General features: G+C 44.6%; 1 protein-coding gene across 1 annotated transcript in view; it reads right to left on the bottom strand.

The window, feature by feature from the left end:
• Clic5 (chloride intracellular channel 5) overlaps window positions 1–19819 on the bottom strand; it is a 149718-nt gene extending 129899 nt beyond the window's left edge. The window contains exon 1 of the mRNA XM_029471464.1: window positions 19042–19819. Coding sequence (XP_029327324.1) covers window positions 19042–19722 — 681 coding nt within the window. The 5' untranslated portion in view covers window positions 19723–19819. The remainder of the gene's footprint in view (window positions 1–19041) is intronic.
• Window positions 19820–21287: the final 1468 nt, after the last annotated feature.

The raw sequence follows: 21287 nt of genomic DNA, 5'->3' as shown, positions 1-21287 counted from the left end.
CCCCCCCCCCCCCCCCCCCCCCCCCCCCCCGTCTCTTCTTATGTTCCTGCCCCCCTCTCTCTGTAAGGATGCGTGTATGTGTAGCCCATGTCCCCTAGGGATATCTGAGGTGACTAAGAAGAATTTCTAACAGTGGAAAAATACTAATTACTAAGAAATCATTTCATCTAGTCACCAAAAGGCCCTTTCTCTGAGCGTCTAGACCACCCAGCTGAGCCAGGCAGTCTGGAATCTCCAGTGTTTGCTGTCACCCTCCCTGAAACACTCATACGCCCTTCAGGTGGGAATCCATCCCCACTTGGGATGCCCCAGCCCTGAGGCTATAAACAGCCAACACACGAGGCTCAGGAAAATGTGTGTTGTGCTGTATTGTGTTGACCAAACCTTTGATGACCTCTTTGCTACGTCTGTCTCAGAGCACAACAATTACACACACACACACACACACACACACACACACACACACACCTCCAACTATTTTATTGTGTATTCAAATTACAGCTCATTATATTGTAGGTTTTGGGGGGAGGGGTGGTAGATGAGAATGTAGTATTGGAATCCAGCCCTTCTACCTCAGGTACAAGGACAAGCATCCAGTTGAAACCGTATGAGCTAACTAACAAAACAGACACTTCCCAGGGCCAGGATCTCTGAGCCAGGGAAATGAGTTCCATCAAAGCAGTTTTGGTGGGTACTCTTTCTCCTCTCAACCCCTCTGCCTGCTGCCTGGGAGTCAGAGCAGTCGGCTTGAACTTTATAGCATCCCCATCCTCAGAAAGGTCTAAGAAGAGACAGCTACAGGAGAACCTGTCTCAAAAGAGCAAACTCCTCCCAGGAGGTTCCAGATAAGGTTACAAGAGGGACAGCACCGAGGGGGATCATGGAGCAGCAGGGAGCTTCTTAGGAAGTTACTAATGCCATGGAGAGAGCCTGTAGGTCTACAGCATTAGTAACGTTTTAGTAAGCAGTCATGTAGACCAGGCTGGCCTTGAACTTCTCATGTAGCTAAGGATGACTTTGAACTTCTGTCTCTCCTTTGCTAGTGCCAGGATTACAGGCCTGCATCTCTGTGTCTAGTTTAACTGTGATCTTCTGTGCCGCAGTACAGAAGGTCTAACTTTGGAGTTTAAAATTATGAGAGAGCTAATGCTTTTGTAATTTTTTAAAAGAACGTATATGATATACTGCTTTGGTAATGCTAACCCTCAATTTAAAAGGTTTTTTATTGTTATTGTTTTCTTTTTAAAGGAAAGAGCAGTTTCCTTCCCCATGTCACAAATAAGGGGACATGGACACCAGCAGCTACAACAAACCTCAGTTCAGCCTGGACACTTTCCACGAGGCTTAGCTGATCAAAGCACCACGAGATCCACTGCATAGATAAGGTGGCATCTGATCTATGCATTAGGCCCCTTGACTCTGTCCCCTTTGTGTATACATTTAGTAAATAGCCACAGTGTTCTTCATTGCAACTCAGGGACTTATATGATACAGGTAAATCAAGGCAGAATTCCCAGTGCCAAGAATTTCTTGGCACAGGGTTCTGCTGAGATTTCCCTGAAAAAAAAAAATCCTCATGGTCAAATAACTGGGAGCCTTTTCACACCACACCCTCTGTTTGCCACTTTTGCTGAGTTGAAGTCAAGAGCCCTGTTTAAACACTTTAAAGTCCCTGGGTACCACAGGGTTAGAATCCTTTCTTTTTGCCTCATCATTGAAAGCCCCTCCACCGATCTTGTGGGAGATGGCAGATGTGAACAGAGAACGTGACAGGGGCTCCAAAGAGGGATGGATGCACAGGGAGTTCTGGAGCTTTGAAGGCTCTGGGAGCAACTGATGACAGAGGACAGAAAACACCGTGGCCTGTACATCCAAAGGGGTCTCTGGAGGCAGGGAGGAGCTCTGCCCCTGGAGAAGCTGTGGTTTGGAACTGGCTATCCCTCAAGGGGCCTGGACTCAGGTAAAGGAATTTAATCAACACAAAGGGCATCTTTGGGAATAGGTGGGATGGCTCAGTGGATAAAGCACTTCCTACGCAAGGATGCAAGCCTGACAATGTTAGGCTCCCCAGAGCCGATCTAAAGGTGGAAGGAAAGGACTATAAACTCCACAAAACGGTCTTCTGACCTCTACATGCATGTTAAAATAACAAAAAATAAAGTTTAAAAAGAAGAAAGGGTTTTTTTTAAAGGTTTTAAAAGAGTGAACCACCACGCAGCAGGGACTGCAGCTCTCAGGTTTAAGCAGCACTCCAGAAGCCTGACATTGACCTCAGCCTCCAAATGGAAGGCTAGGACAGCATCAGGACCTTCCTAGGACAGCATCAGGACCTTCCTTTCTGACTCACCCTAAAGAGAAGGTAGGCTGGCTTAGGCCTTCCCAGTTTCTTCCCCAGAACTCAGATATGGGAAGCTGTGGGAGAGGAGCACACGTCTAATGGGAGTAGTTTTAGTTAAGATAAAGACAACTGACAAGTCTCAGAGTAGACCTAGAAGCTACAGAACAAAACTCTCTAAGACCCTAGCAGGTCTTCTTTTAGGACTGTGGAGATAGCTCCGTGGGGAGAACACTGGTTGTATGAAGACCTGTGTTTGACTCTTAGCACCCACATAAAAAGGTATCTATCTCAGTGCTGCAGGAGTGCAGACAGGAGGATAGCTGAGGCTTAGAGCTGTTAATCTAATCCCAGGCTCAGTGAGGAGACCCTGTCTTGAATATAGGCCTTGCATACACACACACACACACACACACACACACACTTGCACACATGCACATATAGCATACACACAAACAATAATAATGATAATGATAATAATGATAAGAAGAGTAGGAGGAGAGGAAGAGAAAGAGAAGGGGGAGGAAGAAGAGGAATAAGGGAGGAAGAGGAAGAGTAGGAGGGGGAGGAAGAAGAGGAAGAAGGGTGAGGAAGAATAGGAGGGGGAGGAAGAGGAGGAGGAAGTAGAGGAGGGATGAGAAGAGGAGGAGGGGAAAGAAGAAGAAGGAGGAAGAAAGAGGAGAAGAAGAGGAGGAGGAGATGGAGAAGAAGAGGAAGAACCAGAGACAGGCCACCAAATACAAAAGGGGCAATACACAAATAAGAGGAATAAAAGTTAGGAGAGAGCAAGGTGGCAGACACAGCACACTGGCAGCTCAGCACACTGACTTCAGAGCCTGGCCTGGCTGTATCCATGCCCTGGCACTACCTGACATTCTGGAGTTCAGAAAGACCTCCAGCAAAGCTCCTACCCATGCTGAGAAGGAAGTAGCCACTGCAAGTGTTGCTTAGCTGTAGAGAACAGCACCCTCAAACAGGCTCACTGGAGGCTAAGTCACCACAAGGGAGAAGCATTCTGGTGGGACTGGGATGCGGTACAGCCTCACTGGGTTCTTCCATAGAAATAAGGGGTTCCCCTAAGGTAACCTCCAATGTCTAGTGACCTTCCTTCCCACCTTGTAAATCCACTTTAATGGAGAGCAGAGTTTGCAGGTTCCAGGAACTCATGTCCCCTGAAGTGTTGCAAACACCAGGCCACACTTTGTCACACTCTGCCTTGCTGCCCTTGACAAAATGTTTTCTCTTGCCGCCCTGGAAGCTGGTGTTTTATAGCATGTCTATTTTTAGAAGTGGTACGCAATGGCTGCTGGGACCAACTACTTCAGCAGGCTGGGGAGAACTTTACCCTGGGATAGGCAAATTCCACTCCTTGCCCTTGCCCTGAAGAACTCTCGAACTGATACTGGGTGTTTTACAATCTCTAAGAAGTAGATACCACGTCACGTCATGAGATAGATCAGGATACCATGCTGTGAGCTCGAGAATCAGAGAAAAACTGGCTGGGAAGTGATTGGGCCTGAATGGGCAGATCCTAATCAGACCTTTTCTTTTTCAAATAAAGAATACTCCACTGCCCAGGGTTGTTGCATGGAAGGTCTGTCTGTTGGGGGTCTGTCTGTCTGGGGGTAGGTGAATTATGATATTCCTCACACTGATTTTTCATGAAACTCCTTAGAGTCCATTCCCATAACCCATAAGCCATCCTAAATGAAAGGCTGGGTGAGCCTAGCCTTGCTTGAGTTTCCTTTCCCTACCCAAGGTAAGGCCGTTAAAGCCCACTGTAGCCAAAATTGCCCTTCCCCTGGCACAGCTGTGGCTTTATAAGTGCCTGATGTAAGTCCTCGGCGGCTCACTGCTACAGACCAAACACACTTGAAAAGTCTTCGTTGCTATTGAATACTCTTCTAGAATCTAGGTCAATCCCTGGGTATAGTTTTATTCGTCCAGTGTCTCTATTTTCAACTCCCCCCCAAACTATAGTGTACAATGTTCCCTCTAGATGGGTGGTACTTGGGGGCTGAAGAGATGGCTCAGACCTCAAGAGTGGGGTTAGGCTGTGCATAGCTGCCTGTAACTCCAGTACCAGGGACTCTGCTGCCCCCTCCTGGCCTCTGAAGGCAACTGCGTTCATGTACACACACTCCCACAAACATAAAATTTAAAATAAAATGTAAATGTTAGTAGTGCTGGAGAGATAGCTCAATGTTTCAAAGCATTGATGGCTGTTCCAGAGGATGCAGGTTCTATCCTAACACTTGCATGGGACACAACCAGCTGTAATTCTAGCTCCAGGGATCTGACACTTTCTTTTGGCCTTCATGGGCACTGCATGCACCTGCTGTACATATATACACACAGACCAAACATCCATACACACAAAATATTTTTTCAGAATTAAAACAATCAACACTATCAACAAAAAAAGAGAGAGAAGAACCCAGAGAATTCACTTCCTATTTTCCACAGCTGGTACAAGCCATCCCATTACACCATTCTGAGAAAGCCCTATTTCCTGCAGTGTGGCTATACTTTCAAAAATTCTCCTTTGGTGGGGAGCCTAATATGGCATGGGAAGCCGTAGAAATTCCCAAGACTTGAGGCCAAGAAGTATAGGAAGTTACAAGGCTCACTAAATCCTTCCCTCTAAGATATATAATTAAAAAGCAACCGACATGGGAGTGGATGTTCTTGGGTGGGGTTGCCTACAGGTTGGGCACAGGGTTCCAGGCATGCAGCTTTTTTGAATGAATCACCTGCCCACCTGTGCTGTGGTGGGCTTCTCAGGGATGCAGCTGCCTTTCAGTCAGCCCACCTCTACAAATAACTCCAGTAAATGACTTGGTTCACCATGGTAGACAAACTCATTTGGAGTCATTTGTCTATTCTGTCACTTGTATCCCCCCACCTCCACCCCCACCCCCAGGTCTGGGATGAATAGATATTTGTCCTCCTTAGAAAAAAAATCATAAAAACATTCTGCAATATTCTATCTTTTAAAGGATCCTGCTTCCCTATCCATTCTGGAATTCCCTGCCCATATGCCTGCCTACATAGCAGATCAACCCAGGTAGTCTAAGGCTCAAAGGGTAGTGGGGACGAAGCCCTTCCCACTCCACAAAGCATTACATCTTCCCTGGCTGATGCTGTGTGAATCCACAGGACTGTCTGCATCCAACTCTGAAGTTCTTCCTCTGTGACGTCCTTCAGTGCCATCCTTCCTGGAGTGTCTCCTTACTCCTTATGGGAGTCGCAGCCCTTAGCGTGTCCCACCTGAGGTACCTGAGGCAGTCACTCCCCTGCTTCCACTCTCTTGTTATGTCTGGGATACCTGTGTGCAGATGTAATCAAGTGACTCCACAAGGTAAAATTCACCCTCTGTCATCTGGCCCTCTGAAGCTAGTGCCTGCTGTCAATGTTGATTTTTTCAGTGCCATTTACTCTCCATTTTTCCAACACGTTCAAAACTATTTGCTGATTCCCAAACACCCTTTGACTCTTGCGGCTTTGTTTTACATTCCCCCTGCCTCTCCAGCTGGATTTCTCTATAATATTTATTTCCTGGCTTCTTACTCCTTCTGGAAAAATCCCTTTCCACCATTGCTTTGTACTGTGTTGTTCAGCAGGGGGCAGGGATGTCCCTTGTCTTGCTTAGATAGAGAATGCTGCTAAGGCCTTGTGTATTTTGTGTGTGTGCTTATTCTACACACAAATGGGCATACACCTGGGGACTAGAGGTAAGCCCCAGGCATTGCTCCTCAGGAGCCATCCTCCATGTTTTTTTTATTAGAATCTCTCACTGAGCTAGTTATCTAGTAAGCTAGGCTAACTGACCTATGAACCTCAGGTACGGTTATCTAGTAAGCTAGGATAACTGACCTGTGAACCTCAGGGATTCTCCCATCTCCAACTAACTCCCTGACACTGGGATTGCAAAATCACACCACCCCATCGGTATTTTAACACGGATGCTGGAGATGAAAGTCGGCTCCTCCTGCTTGTGTGGTGAGCACTTTATCATTGGTTCTTTTATGGATCATTTCTGTTGCTGTGATCCAGCATCCTAACCAAAAGCAACATAGGGAAGAAATGGCTTATTTAGCTAACTATGAACTTGGAGAAGTCAAGGCATGAATCCCACCAAGCCGCCAACCACATCACATGCACAGGCAAGGAGAAGCATGTGCACCCATGCTGCCTTCTTGCTTATTTGTTTGGTTTCTTATGTGGTTCAGGGCCTCCTTTTTAGGGAATGGTGTTGCCCATAGTTGCCCATTTCTTACATCAAGTAATAATCAAGACACACCACCCCTCCCCCCAGATATGCCACTGGTCAATTTGATCTATTCAATTCCTCACTTGAAGTTCTCTTCTCAGGTGATTCTAGTTTGTGGCAAAGTAACATTTAGACTAGAAAGTCTATGGAGTAGTCGTCTCAGCCCCTCATAAATTTTTTTTTCAATGTCAGCAACCTAATACTTGGTACATAACCGATACTAAATATTAATAATTTAGAGCTATAAACTTGAAATTATTTTTTGTTTGCCCTACCATGTTTGCTACTGATTCATAGCTACTGCTCTTGTGTCAGCCCCCTGCATCATAGATGCTAGGACCCAATCCTGCCCCGCCTCTAGAATCACTTTCTAAATCATTCTCAATGGTAATTCTCTTGAGCCAGTTGGTCAGAGTCTCACAGACCGGGCCCCACCTTACCTTGCCTTTCTGCCTCCACACTGCATGTGAGGTGCAGAGTACAGGCACAATAAAAATTTATTGCCCTGCTGATTTAAGACATATAAAGAGGAACCTTAGAGAGAACAGGGGACCAATCAGATGCTCAGGCCTGCAACTATAAAATGTTGATTATGGAGCAAGGGCATTGTTGAGGCGCCACCTAGTATTTTCAGAGTCTATGGAACAACCCTCGTCTTAGCCTAGATAACCGTCTCTGCTTTACTTTTGCCAATTTTTTTTGTTTGTTTTTGGCTCTTATCAATATCTTTTTTTAAATTCTGGGGAATGAAACTCAGGCCTCACGCATGCTAGGTACACTATATTATTGAGCTACAGCCCCAGACAGTTTCTCACCCTTTGAGTTGTCTTAGCTGCCTTGAACTCAATCTGTAGCCCAGGCTGACCTTAAACTTTCAACCCTTCTGCCTCTGCCTCTCTAGTGGCTGAGATTACAGGTCTGTGCCTCCTCCATGTCTGCTACCCCTCAATGATTCTTTATGAATACTGACTACCTGGTAAATTCTTGGGATTTAGGGGGAAAAGGTGGTAAAGCAAAGGACCCTCCTTTCTTTTTTTTTTTTTAATTTTTTTTAGTGGCTGGAGCTTGGGGACTCTTATGGGAGAATAGGATAAAGGATTGTTGGTCCTGAAGGGGATAGGAACTCCACAGGAAAATCAACAGAGTCAACTAACCTGGAAGCTTGAGGTTCTCAGAGTCTGAACCACCACCAAAGAATATGCCCTAGGCCTCCCCACACATAGGTAGCAGATGTACACCCACTTCATGTGTAGGACCCTCCTTTCTGTGGCCACACTTGGCCCTGGTGGTTGGAGGGGTGGCACCTTACCCCTCTGTTTCTGAGGCCTGGACAGAGCCCCGAGCCTCAGAGATATTGCGCTAGTTCCCAGTATAGCCAGTGGATCCTGACAGCTTTGCTGTGATTTGCAAGTGTCCATGGCAGTTGCATTGCTTTGCCTGAGTGGATATAATTTAAAGCTGGCCTGTTCCCACAAACAGACACTGTAGGCCTTGCTTACAGAATTTGAACGGTTTTCACCAGTACTTTGTGTGCACAAACACTCTTCAAACTCATGAAGACCAGCCACTCTGCCTCCAGCATTCAGACAAAAAATAAAATCCCCAGAAGGGCCTGTGGTCACATAACTGACAGGTCTTCATGACAGAGATGAACTCCGGTCTGGTTACCCTATGAGACGCTCTGTGCTGACAGACGGTTCCTTGTCTGCACGTCCCAGTGTGGGCACACTTGAAGTATGGCCCATGGGATGGAAGAACTGACTCTTATTTTATCCCATTTTAATTAATTTACACAGAAGCAGCTGCGTGCCCTTGTGGCTGTCACTTGGAATCGTGTTGTTCTGGAAGAATGAAGCCAGTTTCTTGAGAGTTGCTACTGTGGATATTAAAATTATACCCACTGCATTCTTTCCTTTCACCACAGAAGAATAAAATCACAGGCATTTCTGTAGCCACAGGCCAGTGAACAACAGGCACTTCCTCCTGTTATTTGCTCCGGCCTTCCATATTGACCTTAGGTGTGAGCATTGAAACCTTGGAACATTAGATGTTTGCTAAACAATGCACCCTCTTACTTCTTTCAATGGTTGCTATGTGACTGTTGCCTGCAAGCCCTCTCAGTATAGCTGATGGCCTTTAACAGACCTAGTACTTATTGTTGATCCAAAGGCTCTTTCAAGGAGCAGAAAAAAACTCAGTTACAAAGCACAAAGAGGGCATGGCTTCCAGCCGAGATGGCCGACATTTGTCACTACAAGCATAAACAAATCACTTAGTTTCAGATGAAAATGCTATCCATGCAGGTGACATATGTGTATATGCATGTTTTAGTGGAAAGAAGACAGCATCTTTAACATATGGTGCTGGCTCAACTGGTGGTCAGCATGTAGAAGAATGTGAATTGATTCATTCTTATCTCCTTGTGCAACACTCAAGTCTATGTGGAACAAAGAACTCCACATAAAACCAGAGACACTGAAACTTATAGAGGAGAAAGTGGGGAAGAGCCTTGAAGATATGGGCACAGGGGAAAGATTCCTTAAAAGAACACCAATGGCTTGTGCTGTAAGATCAAGAATCGACAAATGGGGCCTCCTAAAATTGCAAAGCTTCTGTAAGGCAAAGGACACTGTCAATAAAATCAAAAGACAACCAACAGACTGGGAAAAGATCTTTACCAATCCTAAATCTGAAAGGGGGCTAATATCCAATATAGACATTCATGCCTATGAGTGGAGGCATGTGCATATCATGATGTGCACACGGCAGTCAGATGTCAGTCACCACCTTATAGCTTCCTTGAGGTAGGGTTTCTTGTTGTTCAATGCCGTGCACACCAGGTTTGCCAGCTGACAGGCCTCTGGGTTTCTCCCATGTCACTGGGGAAACAATGAGATTACAGACTTGAACTTCCATGTGTGGCTTCACATACATTCTGGAGATCCAAGTTCCGGTCTTCCTGACTGTGTGGCATGAATATCACTCACAAGGCATGTGCACAACCCCTGTCTCAGGTTTCTGAAGGAATATCTTCGATTTCGGAACAGAGCTGCCAATCCAAGTGGCTTTCCCATGCATTCATTGGAATTCATACACGGGTAGATTCTGAACACTGAGGCTGAGTGTGGGAATATAGCTTGCCAATAGGATTTCACATTGGCAGAAATACAAACAGCTTCCCTTATGGTCTCCCAAAGGAAATTATAGCAACTCCAGAGACTCAAATGGTATGAGATTAACAGATATCATGTTTGTAATTTTGTTGGTGAATAATTATCTAGGATATGGTGAGAACTGAAAGAAGAAAGATAAAGACTTTGCAAAAGACAACACACCTTTAAGAGAGGGAGAGCAAGGATCAGAAAGGGACCTTTCACCAGGGGCCAACATATTTGCTGAAGTTGTCATTTCATAAAATAATGCCAGGGCCATTCGACTGTGTTGTACTTTGTGACTGTACTAGATACTTCAATTCAAACCCAAAGAAAGGAGAAGCAGCTTAAAAGAAATGAAGACCTTAAGCTCACCTTAGACCATCCCAGCTTCTAGTTGGGAGAGAAGAAAAGAAGTCAGACTTCAGCACTACTGCTGAAAAAAAATGATTTGAAAAAAAAATGATTTTTAGATACCAAGAACAGGCACTATAGGATCTACATTTAGTCTATCAGCCTCTGTGCTGAGTGAATAATGGACTTTGGAGTTTGAACAGGTTGAGGCAGCTGGAATTGTCAGTTCTAAACACCAGATAAGATAGATAGATAGATAGATAGATAGATAGATAGATAGATAGATAGATAGATAGATAGGTGGGTATCTGGGTAGGTGGCTGGGTGGATGGGTGACTAACAGATAGATAGATAGATAGATAGATAGACAGACAGACAGGGCAAGAGCATACTTCAAATAGGCCCTCTTAAATCTTTGGCTGCATCCAGACTTGCATACTCATCTGAAGAAAGTATGAAATATGGGAAAAGACCTGAGCAGAGTGGGAGAAACAACCCCAGGTCTTCACACTGGATTGGCAAGTGTTTGTGTTTCTAGGTAGTAGTGTGATGCGAATACGAGCATTGAGCAGAGTCTTCACAGGACACTGCTCTATAAACACAGCCAAAATAACTAGACAAGTTTATTCCAAGTATTTAACTTGGAGAATGTGATGGGAGATTGGGTTTTTTCCCTCTGTGCCAGTTGGTTTCTCACCAGCCTTCAGAGACACAGGGATTTGCTTGAGTGCTCACCCAGTGTCCCAGAGCACAGAAAGAAATGAACCCCCCCCAAAGCCAGTCCAACTAAAGTTCCCCTAACCAACATAAGCCAATTCTGTTCAACTAGTATTTATCAGCTCCAACTGTGGGCCAGATTCTTCTAACTGTGAGGGTTACACAGGAGCAAGGTGTGACTGGAAAGTGCTTTCACTGTGGAGGTTTCTGCTCAGTGGGAAACCGAGGAGAACCAGCTGAGATCAGGCCGATGTGTGCTGATGAACATTTTGACAAAGGTAAGTGCTGAAGGAAGGACCCTCAGAACTCCCTTGAGGATTGGAGGTATCTTCCTAGGGAACATATGTCCAGAAAGAAAAGGAAGGGTTGACCAGATGGAGAAAATGAGTGTGTCAATGTTCCTCATAGAAGGGGTCTGAGAAGCAGCATTACACCCTAGTCTGACATCATACCACACAGTCCTTCCTGATCCTCTCCTAGCTGTATGAAATTCTATCCCAGCTGCATGTGGTCTTTGGAAAGTACATAGACTGTGAAGCTGAAGTGTAATGGGGACTCCATCTACGCAGCTGTGAAAAAAGTCATCACTCGGGAGCAGGTAGAACTTTTTATGGATGTAGATCATGGGATCACCCATGATCCTGTAAGCCCTTACCTATACTCCTAGAGACAAAAAGACATATTGGCTTACCAAGGTGTACTTGGGTGGAATGGTTCCTCCTATTGTCTTGCTCTATCTAAGATGAGCAGATGTTTGTTCGAATTTCTTTAGGACAAGTTCAGTCAACACTTAGACATACTGTCTCTTACCACCTTCATTTTGAGAACTAATATCATCCCCATTTGAGTAATACTTCCCTTTCCCCTTTTTGAAGAGAATTCTCAAGGTGACAGAAAGAGTTCGAGGAAACAGTTGACTACACAGCAAAGACAAGGTTGCACTGGAGCCAGCTCTACTCCCTTGTACATGGGCTTCAGAGCAGGAGTGCCCATGTAGGGAAAAGAGACTATGTCACAGTGGCAATTATGATTTCTGAGAGAGCCTTCTCAAGTCACCTGACACAGAAATTTTGCACAGAATTTTGGAACATTATTGAGCCTTCTGAAACATGCAGATGAACTCTTGGCTTCCCAAGCCACAGGTGTCACCCACTGTAAAGAAAAGCACCCTTAGCTAACAGCCTAGAGTACCAGCTTGCCAAAGACAGCTCTGTGGAAGCTGCTTGGGTTGTCTTCTTGTTGGGTTGTAATCTTCTTGTCATGGTACTGGGGTTCTGTGGACTTCTTTGATTGGTGAAATTGATTTTCAAAGCAAAGCAGTTCACATGGACTCCTCAGAAATGGCTTTGAATGTGATGGAGTTCTCAGCATTGTAATTGAGATGAAATAATAGCAAGAATAGTGATCTGTTGACACCCACCCATTGCTTAATTTCTATATGCTTCATTGGTTCTGTGGAAGGACAAATGCTCAGGAGACAAGCTTGGGCTTGTGTATTGTTTTGTTTTGGGGGGAGTTCCTTTTCCATTCATTTATTTATTCACTTTACATCCCGATTGCAGCCCCCTCCTGCTCCTCCCTCATATAGCCTCTCTCCTCTTTTCCTCTGAGAAAAGGAAGCCCCCACCCAGGGTACTAACCCACCATGGCACATAAAATCACTGCAGGACTAGGCACACCATCTCCACTAAGGCCAAATAAGGTTGCCCAGGGAATGGGCATGGGCATCACATGTAGGGAGAGAGAAAGACGCAGGAGAGTAAATGGAAATTCAAGGTGGGCATGGGGAGGAGGAGGAGGAATCTAGAACATGCCAGAGACCTGGGATGGGGGAGAGTGGTCTCCAGAGAGTCTATGAGTATGACTCTAGCTGAGACTCCTAGCAGTGGGAGATATGGAGCCAGAAGTGGACACCTCCTGTAGCCAACAGGACTCCGAGTGGAGGGATAAGGACACCAACCAACCCACAAAATCTTTGATTTGAAATTTGTCCTGCCTTCAGGAGGTGCAGGAGGGACTGCATATTCTTACAAATGTTTGTTAAGAACTTACTGGCAATGCCTTTAGCAGTGACGTTAGAGCTGAGTGGTCTTCCTGATCACGGAACAGGAAGACATTCCAGACATCTGGGGAGTGATCAAGCTTGGATACTCTAGACCTACCCAAACACTTTTTTTTATATTAACATAACAATAGTTGATATTTTTGTGCTGAATTCCTATATTTCCCATCACCTTACAAACAATGAAGCAACTACAAGCACAGAGGTGATCTATAAAATAATATTACAGTAGCTAGCTTGTTACGAAAGTTTTCTATGTGTTAAAGTCAAGCCCTTAAATATTTGGATATACATAGATGCCGAGTTTAAAGGTAACAGCCTTAATTGCACACAGGTCTTTACAATTAAATCCTTGAATGGATCTTAGAGATGTAACCTACAAGACAAGCAGTCTTGGTCCTGCTCTAGGTGGCATGTAATTTGGTTGCCTGTCTTCTGGTACAGTGCTTTGCTCATGACTCCCCAAAATAATTCTATTACTCTTGATGGCTTCCAGGGTAAACTCCATGTTCCTTAGTTTGTAGGTAAAGTGACATATTAGCTCTCCATCTTCACTCTCTGGCACCTCCATGGACTCCTGCCCACCCAACCTCAGGAATGTAAGTCATATTCTTGTGTTCCTCTGCTGTGTGCTGAGGGGGCTACCCTTTTCTAGCTTTAGCTGGGCTGTGTGGCCCAGCATCCAGGTCCAGCTTCCCCTCTCTCATTGCTCAATAAGGTTTTATAGTTTCTCACCAGCAACGATAAACCTTGTTCACCTTAGAGACAAATGGATTCAATGGGATACTTAGGAAAATCTGTAGGTAAAACTTGGATACTGGAGACCTGATCTTATCAGGCACTGGCCAAGAAAAAAGCCCCATGCCTCCCTGTAGCAGGGGAGAAGGAAGGCTGTGATGGCTGTTCCTGGTTGTCAACACAACTATCTGAAATGAACTACAATCCAGAAGTAAAGGGCACACCTGTGAGAGATTTGTCCCTTGGTTTGAAGTGGGTGAGTCCACTTCTAGTTCAGACCTTTGAGGTAGGGAAGACACACATCTTTAATCTGGGTCTTAAGGCTGGAAGACAGAAGCTTTTAATTTGGGTCTTGAGGTGGGAAGACTCAATGCCTTTACTGTCTGGTCCATGCCTTTGACTGGATGCCTATATAAGAACATAGAAGAAGGGAGCTTTTGCTCTTTGCCTGCTTGTCCTTGCCTGGCTAGCACATCCGTTCCCTCAATGGCATTGGAAACTACTTCTGGATTTCAACATATGCTGAAGACAGCCAGCTTTGTGGCACTGAGCAACTACTAGATTCAGGGTCTTTCCATTCATAGCCAGCCACTGTTGGATTAGCTGGACTATATCCTGTAAGTCATTCCAAAAAATCCCCTTTCTATGTACACATATAGATGCATTCCCTGAGTTCTGTGATGTTAGAGAATCCTGACCGATACAAAGGCCTATGAATCCATGTGATCTTTTACACTGCACATCTCAACAGAAAAAGTCAGCACTCATCCACAATCTGCATCCATTCTTTCACTTACAGATTATATCAGTGTAGTAATTAAGAATATATTTGTATAACATAAAATGTGTAAAACATTACCATTTAAGAGAACTTGGTAAATATGTATGTTGCTTATTATTTTTAATTCTAATTCTAACATTCTATGATCATATGAATTAGGTTGTCAACATAGCATATCTTGAATTCCATGACCCTTGGCATCACAACAAGCTCCTGATATTATGAGCCTCAATAAAATGCTTGTGGAACATTTTTTTATTATTAATCTATAGCAATAAAACTATTCAGTGAAATGTCTTACTACCCCGAGTCAAGTTATAACAAAAATCATTCCTTTAGAAAAACAACTTCTGAGCTCATGACGGTGGTACACAGCTGTGATCCCAGCACTTAGGAAGCAGAGACAGGAAGATCAGGAGTTTCAGGTTATCCTCGGGTCCCTAATGAGTTTGAGGCCATCCTAGGCTACATGAGACTCTGCCTGGAAAAACAAACAACAGCAAAACCACAAACAAGACTCCACAGGACCAAATTAAAGCCAGATAGGAAAATGCCCTTGATTGAGTAGCCAGAGTCCCAGCTTGCCGCTGACCAGCATTCCTGATGCTGTGACCCTTTAATACAGTTCTCATGTTGTGGTGATCCCCAACCATAACATTATTTCATTGCCACTTCATAACTAATTTTGTTGCTGCTATAAGTCATAATGTAAATATCTGATATGCAGGATATCTGCTATGAACCACAGGTTGAGAATCAGTGTATTACAAGCTCATGACTATGAGTCTCAAAGATACCAAATATGCTCACTTATGTTATGTCACTTGCCTTCAGGATGACATGATTTACATTTCCTATGAAAAATTTTAGTTCTGCTCAAACCTATTCCTCCCACAAGCCGTTTATCTCTTCATGTGGAACTCCTGAGTGGTTTAATCACAGACGGGCTCTGTTGACCATGGTTGTCAATATTTTGCAGAGACGGGCTTCACATGAGCCACGGGTGCACAGGAGTATTGGTTCTAGGTCAGTCTTTTCAACCACATCCAAAGCTAGAGATTATCACTTTTGTCACACTCCTGGAGTGGATGCTTGAAGGTTCCATCTGCGTACACAACTGATGAACAGTTAGGGCTATGCACCGTGGAACCAAGGACCAGAAGAACTGGAGTAGATTGCATTTCAAATATGGGGAAATTTGGACCCAGGAATATTTCATAGGATACAATTGACACAGAAGAATAGACCAGTGTTCTTTCCACAACATTACACCCTCATAATAGAATAGAACAATCATGTACTCAGTGCTTACTAGCAACAGACATTCTGCTTACACTAAAAGTTATTTCTGTAAGATTCGAATTCAGTAGACTGAATCGTTCAGGCCCCTGTATATTGACACTTACCATATATATCAGACAAGGTACCAAGCACTTCATATGCATTACCTATTTTTATTATTCAGCATACCCGTACGCTGAATAATATGAGGGACATGTCCGTATAGCATGCACTTTTCCAGTGAACAAACTGGAAAGGAGAGAAACTAAAAATTCAACAAAAATTAATTTGCAATCTCAAATGTAGTTGAGTTGGCAGAATGCTTGCTTAAGAGGCATAATGAAAACCAGAACTGCATAAAACCCAGCCTAGTGGTGCATTCTTGTAATCCCAGTACTCAGGAGGTAGAGGCAGGAAGGTCAGAAGTTCAATGCCTTTCTCAGCTACATAGCAAGTTGGGGGCCAGCCTGAGGTACATACGACTCCTTCTGTCTCTCAAATAATTAATTCTGGCAGCCATTCTGTCCCTGGTTAATGGCATTGTTGCTGCCCATGACAAATGGTGTGTATTTGTGCCATTTTCCTTTGTTAAAAAAAATCATTATTTGTTCACTTGTTTTTCTTGGCATTTGACAAAATACAAGAACGCTTTTCTCCTGGCATCTTCCTCCACCACCACCACTTTCCCTGCTCTGGACACATGCATACAGGCATCATTTGGAAAAGTCTACTCACTCAGTCACACGTCCCTGAGAGAGGGTCATGGATGGATGAAAGGGAGAGAACACCCCCATTCCCTCAATAGCTAAAGTCTCTGCATCAATAATCAGGGCTCTTCATTCATTAAACTCCACCTTGAACCCTTCACCAAATCACAAGGCTACTTCTTGCAAACAGTCTCTCTCTCTCTCTCTCTCTCTCTCTCTCTCTCTCTCTCTCTCTCTCTCTCTCTCATTGCTTGCCTACTATCTAATCCAGCCTCAGCTTCCATGCCTACCCTTCTCCAAAAACAGTCTTTTCTGTAAAAACAGCCCCCCAGCGTTTCCTTTGAAACTGTCCAAAGATTGCCTGCATCACTCACAGTGGACGTGAGAGTCTGTTTAATGCCCAGGGGCTAACGCAGCCCCTCATCTCACCTCACTGTCTGCTTCTCAACACCCAACCATATCGCTTTCACTCTCCGATCCTCAACACTCTGCTCTATGGGAGGCCAAAACTACACTCATGCTAATTCCTGGGGGTTGTGAGTATTACATAATGTCGGCATATGGACTTGTAGATGAAACCTATGGCTCTTTAAATGGTATTATCCTAGGTTACTATTAGATCCAACCTAATCATACTTGTCTCACTAGAGAGATGTAAGAGAAGAAGGGTGGAGAGAAGGGAAAAAGAAAGAGGAGGGGAGGGGTAAGAGGAGTGGGGAGAGGAAGAGGGGATCATGATGATCATGGAAAGTGATAGAAGAGTTAAGGTTGTAGAGCTAGACAACATCAGCAGCTTAAGCCTAGGAGCTGCTGGAGACAAAATGGAGAGTTTGTCCTGGACCTCAAAAGCACAGCCTTACCATTCCCTAATCAGTGGATAGATAGATGATAGATAGATAGATAGATATGTACATATATATGTATATATGCATATGTTTAGCATCCTCCTGAGTGCTTGGATTATAGGAACACACTATATGCATGATATATATGTGCATGTGTGTATATAGATATATGTATATGTATGTATGTACACACACACACACACACACACACACACACACACACACACATCTCCCAGAGCTGTAAGACAGTGTCTGAGCTGTTTAAGCCACTAAGGTTTCGGCCATTTGTCACAGGAGCAGTAATAGATACACCCATCTTTTGAATATTTCTTGCTAGTGTTAACAGCTGGCTACAGTTTCTCTCCATGCAGTTACTGTCTGTCATGTTATAAAGCCAGTGCCCATCACAACTCTGGCTGGGAAGACCAGATGAATGAAAGTTAGCCTGGAATATAGCCAAGGATAACCTTGGACTTCTGAGCTTCTTGTCTCCACCTTCTAGTACTAAGATTAGATTTCTGCCAGCACTGGAAGTCTTATGTGATGTTCAGGATAGTGTGTGGTGAATATGTTGGCAAGAACTCTACCAACTGAGATATATCCCAGGCCCGAGAGTAGCCATGCTTTTTTCTCTCGTGTGTATGTGGTGCATGTCTTGGATGCATGTGTGTGTGTGTGCGCCTACATGCATAACATGCATATGAAAGATTAAGGCTGACATCAGCAGTCTTTTGAATTGTTTTTCACCTTATTCGTTGGGGCAAAGCCTCTCTGGTGAAGCCAGAGCTTGATAATTCAGCTAATGTTAGTAACCATCTTGCTCCAGAGATTCCTATCTCTGCCTTGGGAGAACTGGAGTTACAGCCAGACTGCCGTGCCTACCTGGCATTTACATGGGTTCTGGAGATCTGACCTCCATCCCCACACTTGAGCATCTAAGCTTTAACCACTGAGCTATCTTCCCAACCTTCATTTTGTTAACAAGAAATAGCAATATACACATGAAGGTGACTGCTATCTGTATTGGTAGGAGATTGGATGATTTGTTTAACTCTAAATCATAACCTTTATATTATCGCTGTAATACAAAGATCACCAAATGCCTTTGTTTCCGTATCATAGGCATTAATTATTAACACATGGTTGGCATCTAGGTACTTCTCAAACTATTTTACATCCTCAGATATTGAGTTTTATTGGCGTTGACAGAGCAGACACGATGACAGACACAGCATTTTCTAACCAAGTATCTGAAGTATGTGCGACCTTAGAAACACAAGAAGGAGGAGACTCAAGCGCCTGAAAGGAGATAAGACTTTCTCTCGCTGGCTTTGGTTTCATTTTTAAAAATATCACTGCTAAAAAAAAGAAAAAAGAAAAAGGAAAAAGAAAGAAAGGAAGGAAGAAAGAAGGAAAGAAAGAAAGAAAGAAAGAAAGAAAGAAAGAAAGAAAGAAAGAAAGAAAGAGAAAAAATTAACCAAGCATGAAAATGCAGTTAACATTTGTCACAGGTGTAAAGATTTGAGCAGCAATTTCTGGTCACTTGTTTAAATGCTTAGAATGTGGTTTGCCTGGGGTTTATAAAAGTCGATGATTAAACACACACTTGAAATGAACTTTCTAGTTTGGATCATTTTGAGAAGTCCTGGCACTATTCCAAACGACCAATTTAATCTTCTCTGAAGTATAGCTGGAGACCCACTCGCTAGGACATCATACACTGTCCCCTGATCCACAGAGCAAAAGAAAGGAACGCTTCACCCTGTGTAGGTGTGCCCGTCAGAGACAGCCCTTACCTTCACAAACAGGAAGATCTCAGGGTTGCTGGTAGCTGCTTCTTTTTCTCCCAACCCAATAGCAGCAGAAGGGCTGATAGGGGAATCCTGGCTTGTGGCAAGCACCTTGCTGTGCTGAACCCTGAAGCTCAGTAAGGAAGGCACATCTTCCTCCGTTGCTCCTCCATTCTCCTGAGGTTCCCACGGGAGACGCTCCGGGTCCTGGCTTAGTGAATGTGAGGAAGGCACGCCTTCCTCGGTTGCTCCTCCATTCTCCTGAGGTTCCCACGGGAGACGCTCCGGGTCCTGGCTTAGTGAGTGTGAGGAAGGCACGTCTTCCTCGGTTGCTCCTCCATTCTCCTGAGCTTCCCAGGAGAGAGGCTCTGGGTCCTGGCTTGGTGAATGTGAGTCTCCCATGGAGACATCCCGAACCGCCTGGGACTCTGAAAACACCTCATCCGGCAGGAGGTAGCCATCTGCTTCTGGCTCCAGGGAGGCTGGGGTGGCTTCATCACTTTTTGAGACATAAGGTGACAAGTAATCGTACTCGTGGCATTCTAGCCTGGTGGCATACAGATCATTTTCAGAGTCTTCATGGACTCTGTCATACAAAGGAGCGTCACTTTCCTCCTGCAGGTCTGGAGCCTCATCTGTGCTCGTCTTTTGGATTTTATCATAGGTATCACTGTAGTCTTCATTCATGTTGCTTGGTCTGGCAGATCCTTTCCCAGGCAGAACGGAGTCGGTTGGGGCTAAGGAACGGACTAAGGGGTGATGCTTTGCCGCCGCACAGCACGGACGATTCAATGGGCTTTTGAAGAACAGCCCTCAGCAACAGCTATCAATGACAGGTCTCTAACAATCATTTACCGGAGCTCTAATAAGCAAACCACAGGTCCATTGGACCAAAGATAAAGTTCATCCACTTGGTTAACTCCTTCACTACGGATGACAACTCTCAACTAGACTCCGATGCTTCCTCCACACCCCGCAACTCTGAGAAGTTGAAGTATCAATCCAGTCCAAGTTGAAATTCTGAGCAGTTAGCCTCTTGTGACTCAACGGAGGCGCCCCCTGCTGCAGTTACCTAACTACTGACCCCACACAAGGGTTTCCCACAAGTTAGTGGAGAACCATAAGTCAGTGTAAACCAGTCTGCTTGCATCCATATTCAGCACTTTTTCTTTTCTTTTGCAAAATGCAGCTCTTTGTCATGAATTCCACGCAGCCCAGCTGCCCAGCCGAGGAACGGATTTCATTTACAGCTCTTATCTGGAACCCCCAGGAGGTGATTAAATGGCAGAAGGAAAAGAAGATAAGTGCCTGTGGACTCATCAATACAAACCACACCAAATGAGACTCAAACATTTGTGGCTTTGGTTTTTATCCCCCACCACCACCACCACCCCTCCATCCCCCCATTGTACATGGTTGTCCACAGTCGACAGATGTCCTCTGTGCTGCTCTTATGCACGGGATTCTCAACTGAGCTCTAAACAACAGAAACAGAAGATCACTATCCTGGGAAGACAAAGGAAATCCTAACAGCACAGAGCTAACTATGTGAGGTCTTGGGTGCAGTTGAGCTTAGCTTGAGTTGAGGAAGTTGTGGTGCTTATACATGTGCACAGAACACAGAAATGATCTCCTGACTTATTCAGAAAAGAGAAAGGGCTGCCTGATCTGACTCTACCTGATACCTACAATTCCACTGGGCTCAGGATGCATGTCCATTATAAGCTATCCCTTACTCCATCTCACGTTTTCTGTGTGTGTGTGTGTGTGTGTATGCCTACATAGGTATTCATGTGGGTGTGTGCGTATTTGTTCAGGTGCACAGACATGTGTATGTGGATGCATAGGGAGGCCAGAGTCTGATGTCATATCTTCCTCCACTGCCTTCTGTCATACTTGTTGCAACAGTGTCTCTCACTGAACCCGGAGCTCATGAATTTGGATAGGCTGACTGATCACTAAGCTCCAGAAGTCTGCCCGTCTCCACTTCCCCAGCTCTGGGTTACTGACTACATCAGTACCCTGCTTTCGGACAGCTACATCTAGCTTTCGCATGGGTGTTCAGGATCTGAACGCATGTCCTCATGCTTGCACAGCAGGCATCTTACCGACGGAGCCACCTCCCAAGCCCATTTTATATTTTCTAAACAGTATTTCCCAGTTCTACTGTCTTTGAGTTTCTTCCCCAAAATATGTGCTTAGCATGAACTGTTATACTAACAATGTCAGTCAATGGCAGGAGACGGATACAA

The sequence above is a fragment of the Mus caroli genome, chromosome 17 (assembly GCF_900094665.2).
Source record: "Mus caroli chromosome 17, CAROLI_EIJ_v1.1, whole genome shotgun sequence".
Taxonomy (NCBI): domain Eukaryota; kingdom Metazoa; phylum Chordata; class Mammalia; order Rodentia; family Muridae; genus Mus; species Mus caroli.
Note: the sequence above shows the minus strand (reverse complement) of the source record. Positions and strands in the feature narration are given on the sequence as shown.